This window comes from Pygoscelis adeliae, unplaced genomic scaffold (genome assembly GCF_000699105.1).
Source record: "Pygoscelis adeliae isolate BGI_AS28 unplaced genomic scaffold, ASM69910v1 Scaffold26, whole genome shotgun sequence".
Taxonomy (NCBI): Eukaryota; Metazoa; Chordata; class Aves; order Sphenisciformes; family Spheniscidae; genus Pygoscelis; species Pygoscelis adeliae.
Window position 1 is genome coordinate 7,223,659 of NW_008825104.1, and position 19,156 is coordinate 7,242,814.

At 36.0% G+C, this 19,156-nt stretch overlaps 1 protein-coding gene across 1 annotated transcript in view; it reads left to right on the forward strand.

Moving 5' to 3' along the window:
• Positions 1–17,105, forward strand: part of SGTB (small glutamine-rich tetratricopeptide repeat (TPR)-containing, beta) — a 19,920-nt gene extending 2,815 nt beyond the window's left edge. The window contains exons 2-10 of the mRNA XM_009327277.1: positions 2,410–2,513; positions 3,298–3,367; positions 7,122–7,221; positions 9,594–9,698; positions 12,616–12,754; positions 12,842–12,904; positions 15,023–15,060; positions 15,292–15,375; positions 16,831–17,105. Of these exons, the coding sequence (XP_009325552.1) occupies positions 2,410–2,513; positions 3,298–3,367; positions 7,122–7,221; positions 9,594–9,698; positions 12,616–12,754; positions 12,842–12,904; positions 15,023–15,060; positions 15,292–15,375; positions 16,831–16,942 (815 nt within the window). The 3' untranslated portion in view covers positions 16,943–17,105. The remainder of the gene's footprint in view (positions 1–2,409; positions 2,514–3,297; positions 3,368–7,121; positions 7,222–9,593; positions 9,699–12,615; positions 12,755–12,841; positions 12,905–15,022; positions 15,061–15,291; positions 15,376–16,830) is intronic.
• Positions 17,106–19,156: the final 2,051 nt, after the last annotated feature.

A 19,156-nucleotide genomic window follows, 5' to 3' on the forward strand; every position in this document is an offset into this window, starting at 1 on the left:
CTGTGCTGGTTTGCAAGGTGGTCAGTACAAGCTTCAGCAACTGCCTAGGCCTCTGAAAGCGTGTGTGATGACGGAGATAATAGGGAGGACAGATAACTGTGGCCTTTGAAATCAGACACAAGAAAAATCTTAGATTAATAGCTCACACGGTGCAGCAAGTCTTTCCCAATTTACTGGTGATACCAAGCTTGTGGCAGTTGACAGTGCCTCACTTTGATAATGGTTAGTGAGATGCTGGCATCTAGTCTCTTGAGATACTTTTCAGACAAAAAACAAGGCTTCGCTCCTTTGATTTTACTGGGGTGAGGTTTTTACATCACATTAAAACAGGGTGGTTATTGATCTTGTCAGAGCTTAATACGTCTTCTGTTTTGGAAAAATTTCTGTTCTGGCTATGTTTGTTTTTACACAGGTTTCTATTGTTGGCTTGCATGTTAACCAGTGGTTATTATTCTAACCTATGGATTCATCCCATAAGAACTCCTAATTTTGTTATACCTGTGGTAGATAGATTATAAGGATTAACTTTTCAGTTAAAGGAGAAATGTGGGAGTTCACTGTAACAACTGATTATTTCATGGAAATGGTTACTAATAATAATACTATACTCAGGATTATTTTGTTTAAGCATAATTTGCACTGCTGCATGTTGCAAAAATCTCCTGTATGATAGAGAGTTGGTGCCACAGACTTAATGCCTTGAGAAAGATAAAGGAGGGAGCTGTATTTTAAATTTATGCAAAACTACAAATGAGGTGATGCATTCAGGAAAGGGAATGCCTTTAGGTGAAAATAAGTGTGAGGGGAAAATTGGTAAGTATACTATGGCAAGTGGCTTTCTAGTAAGTCATATAAGGAAAAACGAGATATGTAATTCCATTGATTTTATGATGGGCCTGGTAATAAGTGCTATTAATATGTAATTCAGAATTCAGCACAATCAGTGCTTACTTTACAAGAATTAAGTTTTTCTACATAGCAGGAGGCAAAGGAATTTAACGGAAATCCTTCAGCACTCTTACTGGGTAATTTAGAACCCAGCAAATTGATACATTTTTAGCATTTATAGGTTATAGGAACAAGTTGTATGCATATTTAGCTATGTTTTCAATTGTTACATGTTATCAACATTTATTTTGTATCATACTTGACTTTTTCTGAATAATTTCTGTTGTATGTTATCAGAGTTTTAAAACAAACTACATCTTCCAGGTATTACTATTTAATTTACATGTCTACTTTTCCCCCCTTTCTCCCAGCTGTGACGTAGAAAATAGGCTCCTCAAACTGGACTTACTGTTGTTAACTTTCAGTAATTTTACTTTTCTAATTTTGGGTCAGTGTTCAGGTTCATTAAAATGCAAATACAAATTCAAATCGTATTTGAATATTATATTAACATTGGACTGAAATGCAATTTAAATTCTAAGATGCAGTTTTTATTGATACTTAATTTGAATTCAGCTACTCCTGGTGATCTATAGTTCAAGTTTAAAAAGTCATTTTTCTGTTCAAACTAGGCCTTACAAAGGCTACTGTTTGTTCCTCCTCAGTTTTCAGTCTGAAACATTTAGATGATATACCTTAATAAAAACATTCTGCTAGATTCTCAAGATGATAGGGAAAATAATTATATAATTTGAGATACTATAATTACCAGAATACATATATATATAGGATCCTATACAGTAATTGCCACTGATCTTCTTTTGCCTAAAAATATGTGAGCACATTTAAAACTTCAGTTAGGTATTTGGCTCTACTTTTTTAAAAATTGCTTATTGTGAGTATATTTGCTTTATTGAGGTTTGGGAGCACCATTTAATCCTTACACAACAGAACATGTGAAAGGATACTGCAGATATATTTTCATTTTATAGGATAAAGGCTTGTGATTAATGAAGCATTTTATTAATAAACAGTGTCTTTGAATGAATGTATTTTATTCCAAAAAAAGATAAGAGTAGTAAGTATCTTGGATTTATTCTTTAGAGTAAAGAAGAGCCATTTTCTTCCAACTATTATGCCACACAAATATATGGCAGTTGTGATGTTTTGAGGTGGGGTGTTTGACGCATGCATAGTTGTATTACAAATTGTGGTGCTTTTGTTAAATCCTCATATTTTTATGTTTTTAGAAAAAAAGACATTAAATTATTGAAAGAATTGAAATAGAAGTTTTAAATTGGTTTAAGAATAATGGCTGAACTATGTATGGATTCTGTATAGCTTATCCTATTTTTCAGCAAGTCAGTTCTATGGGGATCAACTAGCCTCTCTTTATATTATACGTTCCAAAGAGCTGCTTTTACTAGCTGAATAAGGAAGTGAATCACAGCTTAATAAATAAATTAGTGAAATTACACTTCTATTGAGAAACTAGTGACATGCTCTTTTTTTTCTTGTAAGTTGCAATTCAGTGTCTGGAGACTGTGTTTAAGATTAACCTGGAAGATACTCATCTTGCACCTCCACAGCATTTGATAGAAATTTTCACAAATTCTTTTCACAAGGTAAGAATTTCATTTAGATTCTAGAGCTGCTTTGCCAATATGTGCTAAGATTTCGTATTGTATATACAACCTTAAAGTGCTGTATAGGTCAAAATGATGTGGAAACTTGAGGAAAACATGAAAAAAGTGAAATTTCCATAAAAGCTAGCAGAATGAGAATCTTCTGAGGCAGTGGGAGGAATTAATTTCAGCTAGACAAGGACAATTCCATATAGAAAATTACTAAACAGTGGATGTCTCATTCTCACTTGAAGGATTTTATCCTTCAGTTAAGCATTTTGCAATTCCTGGAGGGAGATAAATGTATGCAAAGTGCTTGAGGTCATTTGTAGTTTGCTGATGCTTCTCACTCCCATCTGAAAATAATTTAGTTGTTCAGTTTTAAAAACATCTCCATGAACACTAAGCTTAAAATGGGAACTTTAAAAATGTGGACTAATAATACGTGTTATCTGGGATCCCCAGTACAGGAAGCACAGGAACCACCAGGGTGGCAAATAGGAGAGTCAGAAGTAAGAAAACCAAGACTGTAGAGACATAATCAGCTCTCTTCCCCTTGACTTCCTTAAAATGTGTGGTGAGCCATAAGGTTTATTTAGTAGTAGTAGGCAAGCTATCTTTCCCTTCTAAGGATGTTTTAGGGATGTTTAGTTCTTTCATACTTCCTTTGCACTACAGAAAATCTGGTTGCTTGTTGATACAATGCTGCCCAGGACAAAAGAAGTTTTTAATAAAATCAGGGCTTATATTTTAATGAAAAAAATCTTGGTTTGTTTACATACAGAATGACATGTTGCCTCTCTCAGATTCTTTACCAGAGGATGTTGAAAAGGCTGACCAACTGAAGGATGAAGGTTTGTAATAAACATAGGAACAAACATCTTATGCTTTTATTAAGGTTTTTGGGTTATCATGGATAGTGACAGTATAGCAGCTGGGCAACACACACCCCGCACAAAAACTTGAGCTTATGTTCTCTGGTGGTTGTTATGTTTTAAGAGGGCTAAATGATTTGCTCCATCTGGGGTTTAAGAAAATATAGTCTATTCTCTCCTTTGCTCAGGAGGTCGCTTAAAAACTAGGGGATAACATGTGAAGTCCTGGGCAACATCCCTGAGTTGTAGAAGCTTTGAAGAATGAACAGTTACTGTCCCGTGTATTATAGATTTCTCTGTTTGTCCATGGAATTGCTATACAAGTTTCTACTTTATATTGAAAAGGTTATGTGATATCAAGGATTACGTGCTAGCTGAATATTAAAACATCGGTAAAAACCTGACCCAGCTGAAGCCAACGGAAAAATTCTTGTGAACTTACTAGGGTTAGTATTTCACATATGTGAAATACTTTGTGTGCTCTATAAAAATTGCAGAAAAGCCAGTTGTTTATTTTCCCTTTGATAGATGTTATTGCTGTTACATGAGGAAAAGCAGCTGTGCCATAGAAGTGTTCACTAATGCTACCCAAGAAGGAATTCATTTTATTTCCCCCCAAAAAGAAGGGGGGGGAAAAATGGCATGTAGCACTGATAACTGATATGAATTATATCAGTTACATCGATGCTGTATAAATCACATTTTTTATGACCTGTTGGATTTTCAGATATTTGAGTTTTGTAGAAAAAGTAAGTAAGTTTCTAATTGCAAGGCAGATGTAAGCCTCTCAAAAATTTCAGGATAATGATGTGGAAAAAATTCTACTGTTTTTGAGAATGAGTTCCATGTCTGTCTTATCTTAAAACTGGTCATCTGTAGTCATGAATGCAGTCCATTACTGGCTCTGAAAGTAAGTTTTCCTAATTGTTGAAGTTGCTCATTAGCTCTTTAATTCTAAGGATACGGGCTCAAACAAGGTTAGGTCATGTAAGTTGTAACATACCTGCTGTGCATGCTGGCTTTTCATTTTGCTGTCTGTTACTGCCAGCTCATGGAAAGTGAAGAATACCTGTAGCACTCAGTATGGTTATTGGACTGTAGGGATATTCAGCACTTCCCAGGTGTGGGTGTTATAGCAATGCCTGTTTTAAATCTGTGGCTTCTGCCTTGTCATCTGTCAGCCCACAGGGGTTTGTGAAATAGACTGAGGAAATGAAATCAATGTGTGCTGTGTGTTAGTGTTTGTGTGGTGTTACAATTCCATGTCTCTACTGAAAAAATTGAAAGGGTCTAAACTTCAACAAAGGGCATTTACAGTGTCAGCTATCAGGGACATTAGTAAGCAGTTTGGAACTGCTTGAAATGCCTCTGGTTAATTTCCCATAATAAAATTAAAACTTCTGTACTGTTTTCTAATGCTGCTCTGTCATGTTAATCCTCCTCATTTTCACACATGTATTATCTGTCACCACTATCATGCTTTTCAGTTATGAGTATTTTCTGCCCTGAATTAGGGACATAAATTAGATAACTTGGGGAAGTCCATTTGACCCCTATCTTCTATAATACTGTAATTCTATAACTCTGTCATTTCCTCATTTCTATCTGTATGTCCTTACCAATGGAATAACTTCCCTCACCTTTGTAGCCACCAGCCTGCTCCTCCTCTGCTCTCAAACCAGCCCTAGTACCTGTAGAAATTGGCTAATGAATGGCAAAACAAAATCAGATAGCTGAGTTTTCTTTCTTCGTTGTTATAAAACCAGGAAGTAATATACCCTCCAGACTAGTAAATACTTGAATTTACTTGCCTAGCCTTGTGTATCACTTGACACTTTGGCTTAATGTAAACAATATAAGAGCACAGATTATCTGCAGGTTTTTCTAGTGCAACAGTGGCTTGATCCTAAAAAGATATGGGTATTACCACAGTATAAATTATAACAATAGGTAGTATTTTCATTATAGAGGACGCACATTCAAAAGTATAACCATTTGTGGGTTTTTTTAATCTTAAGAATTTTTGTCTGGTGTTAAAATAAAATATTACAGTTGCTTTTCCTTTTGTCCTGAATTGCTTAATCTCAGCAGAAATAGTAGGTCTAGCTATTTTTCTGTTTTCCTTCAGTCAATTTTGAGCTGGAGAGAGACAGAGAGCAAAAAAGGTACCCACTGATACTAGCTCCAGTTTAGCCCTGTACCCCAGGTCATCTTTAGTTCAGAGCAGTATCAGAGATTCCAACTTTGATAGTCATTGATGGCAGTTTTGTTTTAGAGAGATGATAACTGCTGCAATCTTGTCGAGTGCAGCTAACTTGCAAGTCTTTTATCTGACAACAGGATTTAGTGTACAGACCTTTACCTTAGATCAAAGGAAAAATGTGTAGATGGTGGACCTGTAGAAATGACAGGTCCATATATGCATTCTGTGTATATTTTGAAGGTATACATGCAATTACAGTTTCAGTTTGCCTTCTCACTGGTAGGGATTGCTGACTATAATTATGGTCTAGTATATTACTATTGAGAAGAGGTGATTTTGTACTACCTTGATGATACTTAATTACAGATCTGGTTTTGTTTATTAAGCTCTCCATGTTCACAAATAAATGCAAATATAGTTGTTTTCAGTTAGTACAGGCACCTGGGACTGCTTGCTCCACGGTCTTTTGCTTTCTGTCAGAGACAAAATGTTGCACTCACTGAACTTTTCCAGCCTTTGCTTATGCAGTTATCTACCTCTGTAGTAACCTGTTGACCTATCCCTTCTTTTGCTTATTTTGGGAGAGGGTTGAAATATTTTGCCAAAATACAAGGAAGTCAATGGAAGTCTGTAATTTTCCGGACAATTTCTTGACATTGCTGGGAAACCAAGGCTTCTGTAGGATCTAGCAGGCCAAAGATCCGTAGTCGCAGGACCAGGGACAAACTTAAGCTTGGGCACTCTGATCTAGGACTTTTTCTCTACTACTCCATCATCAGGAAAGAAAGAAACTATCAGGACTGCCCTGTGTTGGGGAGGAAAGAATGTGTAAGATATCTTTTGTTTTGAAAGACCTTACTCCAGAATTTTCTTTCCATAGAAAAGTTATATTTTTCTATTTTTTTCACTGGACTTAAAAATTGAAAAATTAAACTTTGTTACAGAGTAGAAGTTCTGAACTTTGGTGAGAAATGTTACCTCTGAATAATTTTAGATTGCCTGTGCTATACATACTTTTCATTATCTTAATGAATTAATTATGTGGCATCACAAAAGTGGGGATATGTGCTTAGTTTTGCTTTTGTTTGGTTTTCCATGTTTCCGTGGATACTTAACAAGCAAGTTGTTGGGACATGTGAGAAAATGAGACCAAAAAGGAATTAACATATATCCTATTGGATTATGAGGCTTGCAAAGATAGTTAAGACTGATTAATCTATATTAGAGTGGAACTGCAATTACAATTACACTTCTCAACAAAGTCATCTTTGCTTAACAGCAGAAACTAGCCGGAAAGTGTGAAATAGCAAGATGAGAAGGGGAAGGTTTATGTGGTGGACTACAATGTACATAACAAATTTTACAGACATAGTAGATATTTTTATTGGCATTATTCCATGCCAATTCCATTTAAAAGAATGTATCTCAAAAAACTACCTTATATAGATGCTATAATGTGGCTGCTCTATTTCTTTCATACATAGCACTGTATTTTTTAACTACTTAAGAGTTTTTTATAATTTATTTCAGGTAATAATCATATGAAAGAAGAAAATTATGGTGCTGCAGTGGATTGTTATACTAGGGCTATAGAACTGGATCCAAACAATGCAGTCTATTACTGCAACAGGTAAAAATAAAACTTACACACTTTTCATTCCCAAGCTTCATTAACATTATTTTAAAGATAAATTGTGAAGTAGATCAAAACAACATGAGGCTAGAAAACCCCACTATTCAGAAAACTCTCATGTTGAAATTTGTAAAAGATGTAAAGCAAAAGTGAGTTCATTCAGCATATCTGTATCAGTTAAAGGTGTAATATGGGCTTTAAAGTTACTTGTAACACTTGAGATCAGGTTTTTGTGAGTTAGGTTGTCTATATTAAATCATAACGTAGGCTGTGATTCCCAGTCTGTCGAAAGTAGTAAGAGCCTTTTTTTCTGGTGTTCTAGTGATACAGCTGCCATCTCTCTCTCCCCTAGTATTGACTTTCTCTGGAAAAAATATCATCAATGTGGGAATACCATTTTGGAGATTTCAAGCATTGTATAAATACTCAGCATTTTTACGCATGACCTGTTGAAAAATAACAAGACGGCTGTTGTAGTTTCATTGTATAATCAGTTCTTCATCATAGTGAAGATATAGTGACATGGGACCAGATAAAGTCTGGAAGTGCATGTTAACCCAGTAGCAGAAGTATGCTCTTTCAACATACTGCCCAGAAGACCAGCATAATTGCAAAGGCAGTATAGTCTATGAACCCCACTGGAACTAGCCTGCTGCTAGAGCTGCTCTGCTCTATACTCTTCAGTGCCTCCATTACCGGAAGGATATATTAACTTAAGTGCTGTCAATCTGGCCTTGTGGCACTGTATCCAGTGGATTTTTCTATTTTTGGAGTTGTGCTTCCATTACTCCGGAGTTTAGTTTGTGATAAAAGTGAAAGATTCAGTGTTTCATGGCAAGCATACAGAGAAAGGAAATGCGCAGTTTACTAATATTTTACATCTTTAGGACTTTCAAAGTGTAAATCATCTATTTTCCTTGAGAAAACTGATCACGTAAGTGATTTTAGGTATAAAATGGAAATATAAGAAAACCAGATTCAAAAGCCTCCCAAAAGCACCAAAAGTTTCCTCAGTAGAATGGGCTTAAGCACCAAATCTGTAATTGGCAAGAGTAGAAATACATCACTCTGTGTGTTACATCATCACATATCACATTCGTGAGGACCAAAATGAATCTTGATGTCAGGAAGCATAGTATTGTATGAAGTTATTTAAAAGAAGACAGGCAGTTGCTTGGAGTTTTGTGGGTGATGCGATATTTGAATATAGGCCTTATTCTTATCTTTCTTAAGCTAGTTGGGGAGCAATGGAGATGTATTGCCTTCAACAATATTGCTTTTTACTCACAGCAGTGAGAAAAAGAGAGAGCTGAGATGGCCTTGAAGTTTTAACTGGCCATGTAAATTTTTTGTAAACGTGGAGAAAACATTTTCTGTTCAAACACATGAGACACTAAGCATTGTCCCCAGCTTTTATCCATACATCTTCACTGGCATCTGTGGAGTTGGACAACTGTTATGCAGCCTAAATATTTAAAATATGTAAGTAGTATTCAGAAGAGATTTTAACCAAAGTCAGAAAAAACATGCAATTTGGAGGTTATCACAGGAGAAAGGATTGAATATAGTGATGATTGTAGCATCTAGCATTCCTAATAAAGAAGAAGAATGCTTTATGCAATGGAAATATTGTCATTTCTACTTAGTTTTTTAATCAAGGAAGAACAAATTAGAGTGTTTTGAGACCTTCCAAACTGGGGAAGTTTTGATTATTAATCTGTTCCAATGTCCTTTTTTATTTGGGCAAGTCTTTAATCTGATATATAAATGTCTGCAACATTTCATATTTCTCTGGTATAGAGATGCAATTGTAATTTAGTAATTTAGAGATTATTGAGAAATGTTATCCTGATTTACTTGCAAGCATGAGTTGCTTGCTAAAAAATTGAGCAGGGAAAAATCACAGCATTCCTTTGAACGGCAGTAAAACTATACTTCTTGCTGGAAAACACCAATTGTATAAAATACTTCTGCTTAAACAGTGATTTTATGTAAACTACTACTTGAGAGTTTCACTTCTTGTAATAGGTTTTATGATGTATTTTGTGCATAGTCATATGCTGGATCTAAAACAGTTCCTTAGAATTATTTATCCTTTGTGTCCTCAAAGGTGAGTGCGTGTTCTCCAAAGCCCTAGTCTAGCAATGCACTTAATATGCATTGTTATGTGCAATGCACTTAATGTTAATTCGGAACATTTGCTTAACTGAGGAAAGCTGAGGCATTGCCTAAATAGTGAATGAAAAGTCAGGAAAATGAAACAAGTCTTAAAGTTAGTCATGGACATGTGAATATCTAAGATTGGTTTTTTTTTTCTTTTACTGTTTTTTTGACGAAGCTCTCTCCCTTCCCTCCCGCCTTCCTCTTAGGGCTGCTGCTCAAAGTAAGCTCAACAACTACAGTGAAGCAATAAAGGATTGTGAGAGAGCCATAGCAATAGATCCAAAGTACAGCAAAGCATATGGGAGAATGGGGTAAGCTAATACAAATCTCAGTAAACACTGAAGACCCAAGTGTAAATCACCATAGATTTTCTGAAGTAAGTGGAGCTAGGTTGTTTTACTTAGCTGACATTCTTGTTCTGAAAGTGTAGCAGTTTTCTGAAGATGACCCTATCAGGCTGTCAGCTTTAAGTTTTATATACATGGTTGATCTCAGCATTTTCCTATCAGATTTCACTAGTTTGCAATTTTTTTTCTTTCAGTTTATCAACTTTGCAAATTTAGTTTAGAAAGTCATGATGTGTTTTTTCTACCTCGTACCTAGTTATAAGTAATCAAATTTCTGCAGTTGAAACAGTAAATCTGTTAATGATGCTGTTAGAGAACAGAATCCTAAAAGTATTGGGGCTTCACACTAGCAGGAACAGAGGCTTAATTTCTCTGTTCAATAGCTCTTTGGAAGCAGGTATTTTAGCACGACTAAGCTATGTCCCTTCGGTAGTTTTTCTCAGTCATGTCTGAGAGATTAACAGTATATCCTCTTTAGGCAGTGGGTCTGGTTAAGTGCTATCTGAAAAAAATGTCAGGAATGTTCTGAATGGGATATCTACTTGAGTGAAGGGCTGTTCTTCCAAGATGTACAGCTTTGCATTTTCAATAATCAAACATGTTGTGGGTGTGGGCTGAATGCTGCATAAGGTTCTATCTATAGAGGTTATATCTATATATCTATTTGAGGTTATATCTATACTAGTAAATTAAAAAATGCTTGGAATTGTTCGTTGGGTCAGCTGGCACCAAATGGCCCACGTCCATGTTATTAAAATCTAGTTTGCAGTATGGAGTGGCCACATCCAAACTGCCTATTGCTAAATTGCATTGGCCTGTCTTAAATTCTGAACCATGCCCCAAAATTGTCTGTGATAATGCTTGTTGGCTGGGATAAAACCATGCCAGGGGGCATTTATTTAAGATCAAAGATGATGGAATTCTATTACTTGAAAACTTTCAATGGTACAGTTTATTTTACTAATACAAATGTAGCCTGACTGGCTTTTGAGATGATTAATTCACTTTGAAATTTTAGGGACTGTTGAATTGGTTTTGTCCTATTTAACTCTCTTTAGATCATTTCTTCATATAGCATAACCCGAGATCCCCCGATTTCAGTGAGATGGAGGGAAGCTACAGGCTGATTTAATTGGAAATTGAAGGTTATTTTAGAGTTTTGGGTGTAAGACCAGTGTGTCTTTTGATACACAATGTAAGTGGGATCATTCTTGGGCAATCAAGCTTCTCTTTTTTTGATTGTCTAGTTGTTTTGATAGAGGATATATTTTGAGCTACAAGTCATTGCTTAACTCAGCAGATGGATATAATAATACATTTGGCATAGGCTGAATGAGGAAACAGTGCTTGTTTAGTAATAACTGAAAAAAAGTGCAGAAACCACCTTCTCAACAGAAAGTCCTTATGAGAAGGCTGTGTTTTCTGACTGCATTATGCAGGCATATCAGTTTTTCTCAGGATTTGACAGAAACTCTATATGTCACAGAAAGATGCAGAAGTGCCACAGAAATATTCAGAGATGGGAGCCATGTAGACAGTTAAAGTGATACTTCCAGCATGACCCTGAGAGAGCACCTGTCTGGGTAGGAATTGTGAACAAAGAAACTGTCACCCACTCTTCTGACTTGTACTGTGTTCCAAGAAGCAGAATTTTACGTGCTTTCCCTGTAAAAAAACATGATTGCATCACAGAAATACTGGATTGCATTTCTTGTCTGGTCAGAAACTATTTTGGCAAGTCAGTGGGCCAAAAGGGAGAACGTTTTTTATGGGAGCAACTGTGTTAAGAGAGAGAACATTACTATTGTGTGGATTCCTCCAGGAGCATTACTGGTAAATCCTGAAGTTTCATACTGTTATTGAGTTCATCATCACTGAGAGTAATGACTGTGACTGATGTATCTAACACACTGAGCTCTCTTGCCTGAGATAAAAGACTAAGGTCTGTTAGTGGGCATTAGCACAGGCTTATCAACCCAGTCTGTGTAGCTCAGCTCATACCAAAGGGGGATTGGAGTACTAAACAGCTGAATGTGGGTTACACAGATCTTTCACAAAATGTGGAAAAGATCAGTTTAGTTTTGTGGTCAGTATAAATTGAAAATACAGTAGAAGATGTAATTGAAACTGCAACCAGATGGACTTCTAAAATAGCTCAAAGAAAGATGACGTTTTAAATGTAGTACCTAATCAAATTTGAAAACAAATACTGTTTCAAAAGTAGTAGATCTGTCCTGTGCTCTCCTGAGCTGCTGGAGAAGAATGTTTTTCAAAACATTAAGCAGACTTCCCTGATGCAAGGGTTTCTTACAGCATCTTACAGATGTTACTACTATCCTGTATAACCCATTTGTCAAGCTGTTGAAGTAGAAGATCTGAAAGGAGAACCTTGCACTGATCCTAGGACAAAAATCTATTATGCTGAAACCTGTGGTTCCAGTATTTGGTTTCCTGAAGAGGCAGAACTCACGTTAAGGGTATCTTCGCCTTACTTACCCATGTACCCCTCTGAATAATCTCTTGGATCAAAAGGACTGGAGGAAACACTTAGAGGAATTCCTGACCTTATGCAAAAGTCACGTATGCTGGATCCAGCTCTCAAATACAGACTAAATCACTTGATGATGCCAAGGAGTTTTTAATGAAACTTGCATATATATATATGGAACAGACAATGCAAGATGAGTTCTTGAGGGATCATCTCTTCTGCAAAAACAAGTGCTTACACTAAGCTGTAGTAGCACAATAGCAAAACTTGCTTTAACTTAGAGCTCAAACTAAAAATCAGTTGTGAGATACTGTTTTACTTAGAACAGAAAATGTATCATTATCTTTTGATGGTCATTTATGTTCTACCCAGGGTTTCTTTATTTCACATTAGGTTGGCTCTGACTTCAGTGAATAAATACGAAGAAGCAGTTACCAGTTACCAAAAAGCACTGGATCTTGATCCAGAGAATGACTCTTATAAGTCAAATTTGAAAATAGCAGAACAGAAACTAAGAGACATGTCCAGTCCTGTAAGTTAGCTCTGTATCTATTTATTTACAATAGTTTTAACTGGGATTTTGTAGGTAAACGTATCTTCAATTGCAATTTGTTTGTAGACTGGAACTGGACTGAGTTTTGACATGGCAAGCTTGATAAACAATCCTGCCTTCATTAGTATGGTGAGTATATTTCAAGTTTTACATTATACTGTTTTTAAAACTGAAGTTTTAAGAACAACTCTTGTTTAATAACACAAGCAATTTTAATGCTTATTATAATGGCAATGGTTTCATTGTACTGAATTTAAACTTTTCTAAGTCATTTTATACTCAAAACAAGAAGTGAAGCATAAATCTCCTATAATGCCTGTCTTATTTCCAATTGATTCTATCTTACTTATGAACAACAATGTGCACAGATTAGCTATGCTGTTTTTATAGATGGCATGATAGTAAAACACTTGTCAGCAGCATGGTGAAAATTTCTATTCTCCACATAGCAGTTAACAATGAATACAAAGAAATCACCTTTTAAGTGAACAGCAGTTGATTCAGATGCAGTCTACTCAAGACTAAAGTAACTCTGCCTGGGGAGAACTACCCAAGTGACCTTTCTGTTCTTACTCTTTCAAATTATCCCTGACATTCTTAAGTGTGCAAAACTTCATGAGATGTGCAAACAATGAATATAAATAACATATAGTGCATTCCTTTACCTCCAGTACAATGGCAAATTGTGGTTTTGTCCCTCGGTAGTTTTTCTCCATGCATGGCTTTCTTAGCTAAATGGTATTAATTAACTTTGAAGAATGGAATTTGGAGAAAAAAATGCAAAAATACTTATTTCCTTTGAGAACTCAGTTAAAACTTTACTGACCTTCTGGTAGCTTCATTAGGACAGGACGTTTCAACCAGTACTTCCGTGTGGAAATGCACTGCATGCAAGAGAGATCAATACATCTGCTCTGATACTATGGTGCAAATAATAGAGACAGTAGGCAAGGAAGAAGTCAGCAAGTTCTCCGATGGCATTAGTGATTGAATATCACTGGAACTCTGCGTACCACTTCATTGGCCACATGACTTACTCAGTCTGCATCTGTTTAGAGTCAAAGATGTATTCTTCAATATGGAGCTAACTATGGGGAAAGGATTTTTTGCATCATTTCCAGAAGATGCCTGGTCAAGTGGATAGAACACAGGGCATTCAGCCAGGAACAAATTAATTATTTTCCTGTGGTGTACCTTTTTGTTTTATTTTGAAGGAGAAAAAAATGACTCACTGTCTGACCTTGAGAAAGTTACTTCTAGCCTCTATTTTGGGCTCCTAACCTAGATCAGACTTGTTACTGATGGAAGAAAGAAAAAAATCCTGTATTACCCATAGGATTGACCAGAATTTGGCATTTTACATCCAACTGTAGACTAGAGAAAATAGCTGATTTACTTTTGAGAGAGAGATATATATGGAGATATATTGATCAATAAAATGAATATTGTATATATCTGCTTTTTGTAGTACCTTTAATAAGAGAGTGAATAAGCAGATACTGCATTGTGCCTATTGGTCTTGTATTCATACAGACACTGATTTCTGTAGGAATTATGTTACTAACTTTAAAATATCACCTGGTTTATTCTATAGTATCTGTCTGTATACACCCTTACACTATGGTAAACAGAATATAATTTTTGAGGTATCTTATGAGTGAGAAATTGAAATAACCTCATGCTTACTACAAAGTAAGAAGATATGCAATTACCTCAGAAGATATATGTTACCACAAAACCATGCTACAAAGTAAGTCCACACTCTGGTTTACTCTGCAACATTTTGTGGCCATAATCTTAACAGTTTATACCCAGTAGTAATAGTTGCAAAACTGATTTATCCAGGCTGGGAACCAACAAAATACAGACCTTTCTCCAAAAAGCCCAATAGAAAACCTTTGTCCTTGGAAGTCTTAATTTTTTTTTTTTTTTTTTTTTTTTTTTAGTTTTCTGGTTCTGGGTTTTTATGTTTAATGTCGTCTTGTCATCTTTTTCATGTCTGAATCTGTAACCACTATTTTTTATCTAACATGTAGCAAATTGTCTCAGCTTCATATCCTTGAAATACAGTCCTGTAATGATTCTTTTTGCTGGGGACCATACATCTCTGTGGACATAAACTTAGCTAATTTCGTAATAATACATAGAATATAGCATGGGTTTTTTTGGTTTTTTTCCTCCACATTTCTTCAATGACACCGAAGTAGTAAATGTGTTATAATTTCAGCTATATGTTGTCTATTCTAGGCAGCAAGCTTAATGCAGAATCCTCAAGTTCAACAATTGTAAGTATTAAAATGGAGTACCATTAAAACAAATGTCTTTAGGAGTTTGAATTAATAAGAGAAAAGGTGGATAGTACTGTATTCCTGAAAATGTAATTTTGTTTTTGCTTACTGTAAATAAAACTACTTTCAGCTTATTTCGTCCCAGCATTTCAAAAAAGAACTACGGTTTATTGCTTACTGTAAATGTCCCTGCATACTCCAATGTCAACACTGTGCTAACTGTTCCAGGATGTCAGGGATGATGTCAAACGCCATTGGTGGCCCTGCTGCGGGTGTTGGTGGCCTGTCAGATTTGTCCAGCCTGATCCATGCGTAAGTAAGAATTGCATAGTTTTAACTGTTACATTTGTAGAAGCATCATTGTGCAACAGCTATTTAAAAGGGACAGTGTCAAGCCAACTACACTGTGGCCTGTTGCTATGGTATGCCTGATTATTATTAAAACTGAGAACTTCAAGACCTATTTTCCACTATCTTGTTTGTTTGCTTTGTACATTTCCCTCAGTTGGAATGACTGAACTGTGTGCTCAGTTTCACTTTCTGGTTCTCATGCACTGTTTACTTTCTAAATGCCACTTACTAAAAATGTTCCTTTAAATCTTTACGTTCTCCTACATGTGCTTTCAAACTGTGTTGATAAATTTACTACCCGATATCCCAGACACTAGTTAGAAAAGCTACAGATTTACTTAGCACAGGTTGCAACAAGTTCTGCTCTGGCATCCCTCCATTTAGACTAGGAAAGCTTCAGGGAACTCAGTATGATGAGGAGTAGCTTTTAGAAAAACAGGACCCAAGTCTTTTATAGTATAATAATGATAATCCATCTGGAAGAGTCTGCACAAAACCATGCCATTTGCTTATATGGCAAGACCTCTTAAAGGGCATACAAGTTTACTTTATTTCAGCATTCTAGCCTGTTTCAAACTATTTTTAAGTTTTGCCCCTTCAGGGCAAAATAATTTGTAATTCACATCCCAGACAGGAATGTGCCCCCAAAAAATCAAGGGCTGTTTTCACAAAAAACATGTACTACACCTAGATCTATGAAAATTGTGGCTTTCCTTCAACCTGCACTGTGGTTTGAAGGAGTCTTGAAAATTTGCTACCTGGGCAAAATGCAGAAGTTACAGAGAAGCCATGCCAGGCTATTCATGAAGTAATATGTTTTACTCACTTGCTTTTTCTAGTAAACCAGTGTTATGTTTATCTTTTACATGGAATTAATCTCATCTATTAACTCTTAAGCTACAACTGTTCTGTCATTACTTCAGTCATACAAGACATAAAGGTGTAATTGTATGCTTACTTTTTACTAATGACATCTTGCTCACAAGTACAAATTGGCAGCCACACACTGTATTTCTGGAAAAACTAATATAAGGTTGCGCTTCAACTACAAGAGTAGTTATCTTAAACAACTAGAATGGATCCTCTCAAAAAGAAGGGAGCAAATCACTGGAGCAGATCTGTTGCTAAATTTTAGTTTTACCAAGTAAGGTAATACTTTTTCCTCTATGTTATCAAGTAGAAGTAATAGTCCTAAGGAATGAAAACGAAGGTCTGATGATAATCCTGTTTGGAGTGACTAACTAGATAAAGAAATAATACTACAAGTATCTCAATTGTGACTATACAGCAAGTTTTCTTTAGTCTTAACTTCCATATAATGCACCTTTCAGTTGTATTGGGAAATCCTGTTTTCTTACAAATGCTGCTTGTCAGTTTTTTTCACTTGTTGATTGTACTTAAAACTGTTCAACACAGGGGGCAGCAGTTTGCACAACAGATACAGCAGCAGAATCCAGAGCTGATAGAGCAACTGAGAAACCATGTCCGGAGCAGATCTTTCAGTGGCAGCACTGAAGAGCATTCCTGACTTAGAGGAGGCATGTGAATTGGAATGGTATATATCCCCAAAATGCATACCATAGTTAGTAGCAAAAGCACCATTGTAACTCTTCTGCTTGAATAGAAGACAGAAAATCCTTTGTGCGTGTTTGCAAACAAGAATAAATCTGTTAAACAGATCTATTGCACATAACTTGGAACATATCATTTCTGTATAGTTACTCCTCTGAAAATTAATACACTAAATAGGTGGTTTATTAAAATCCCTAAGTACAAGTCATTTTCAGTATGTGCATTAGATTGATCTCCAGGGCTATTGAATGGGGAGGAGTTTTGTAGTGGGCTGATCTTGCATAACAGCTTGATTCTAAAAATCTTACTGTAAAAGGCACGTTATTCTTATGGTGAAAATCATTATGGCTGTACTCCCTGACAAATACTGAAACAGTAGGCCCATCTGATGTGCCCTTTTATAATGATCATAAATCACTGCTGGAGAATAGCATACTTAATGCTTGAAAAACTCTGTTTCTTTAAGCCTGTGGAGGGGCCATCATTAGTAACATGAAATATTTTTCAACTTCATTGGGCAGGAGGGAGTGGGATGACTGCATATGAAGGAGCACAAACGGAAGAGAAAGAAAACACTAATCCTGAGTAGGATAATACAGAAAAACCAAAACGAAATTTGGCTTGGGAAAGGAAAGAGTATTAAGAAGTTTTAGGTTTTTCTACTGCCACGTATACCCTCAAATCATGATGGTAGCCCTGGAGGTCAGTATTATGGCACTATTTTCCTAGGCGTGGCAAACTGTATTACATTCTGTATGTATGCAGTATTTAACACATGCTTAAAATTCTTAACTGTAATAAGCTAAAACTGATCCTGTGACTGTACAAGTAACTAGTACTGAAAATTTATCAAAAAATAATTGCCTTAGAAAGCAGGATTCTCTTTCTATTCTTGTGTGGTAAATCGCTGGCTTAAACAATTAAGGATTTTTTTTTTTTTTTTAAGTTTCATTACACCTATCTATCTTAAGTGATGGTTATATAGCCAAGTTAATGGTTTTTCCACTCTACATTATTTCTGTTCCTACCCTGGCTTTTCTTGCTCAGTTAATCTTACTCTTTCAGAGACTACTGCTTTTCTGTATTTTTATTACGTTAACTTTTTAAATTCTGCTTACTGTTCACACTGCTTTCTGGTACAAGGTACACTTGTTTTTACTCCAGGGATGTTCTCAACCCTCACACTTTCCTCCTTGTATATCAAAAGTAATTTGAGGAGCCTGCTTTGATTCCTAAGACAAAGTGATCTCTGCTGGCCAGTTAGACTGGAGAAGTTATGTGGAGGAATAACGATAGACTCCCAAATGGAGAAATACACAGGAATTCCTGGACCTCAGACATTATATCTGATTCATCTTGTGGTCAAAAAAGAGCACCTCAGGTAGAAGCAAATGCAAAATCTGGGGCTGAGTCACATACTTGACTCTAACAAATGCTAGCTGTGCATCTGTTGTATGAGTCTTCCCCTGCTAAAATGGTGGGGGGAAATACAGCTGGATCCAAGGAGAAATGAAAAGAATTGAATAAAACACAAAAATAGGAAATCGGTATTACCATCTGTTGAATAAAGAGGTAAAGCTTAATAGAGCAACTTAAACAACTTTAAGACATTTCACACTTTATTCAATAGAGCTTGCCTATACACAGCATTAAAATGCTTTTTAAAATTCTCTGTATAAGTTGCTGTAGCTGCCTGTTTGAGGCTGTAGAGATAGTTAAGCTTTACATCAAACACATTTCCAAGTAACAGCTTCTGACTTAACATCTGATGATAAAGAAGAAAATCGCTAACAGGATCTTTTTTCAGAGGTAGTTCAGATCCTGAATCTAATCCATTCAAGAAAACTGCTACTCAAGTTCAGTTACATTTAATAGGACAGGATACCGTTTACAAGATCGACGGAGGCTACAACTACTGTACAAACATTGCCTGGAGTAGTGTGTTGCATCAGGAGAGATGCATTGCTCCTAGCATATCTCCTGTTAAACTTCATGGTTCCTCTTAGTTCTCTTTCATATTTTCAACTGCTCAGTGTGAGTTTTACTAACTTTGGTAAGGGGAACCAGTAAATCCAGAGTGGACTGGACAGCACTGCAGTATCTCTTACGCTCAATTTATCCTTACTTTGTGACAGCAATCTTCATGTGCTCAGTTACCTTTCTACTTTAA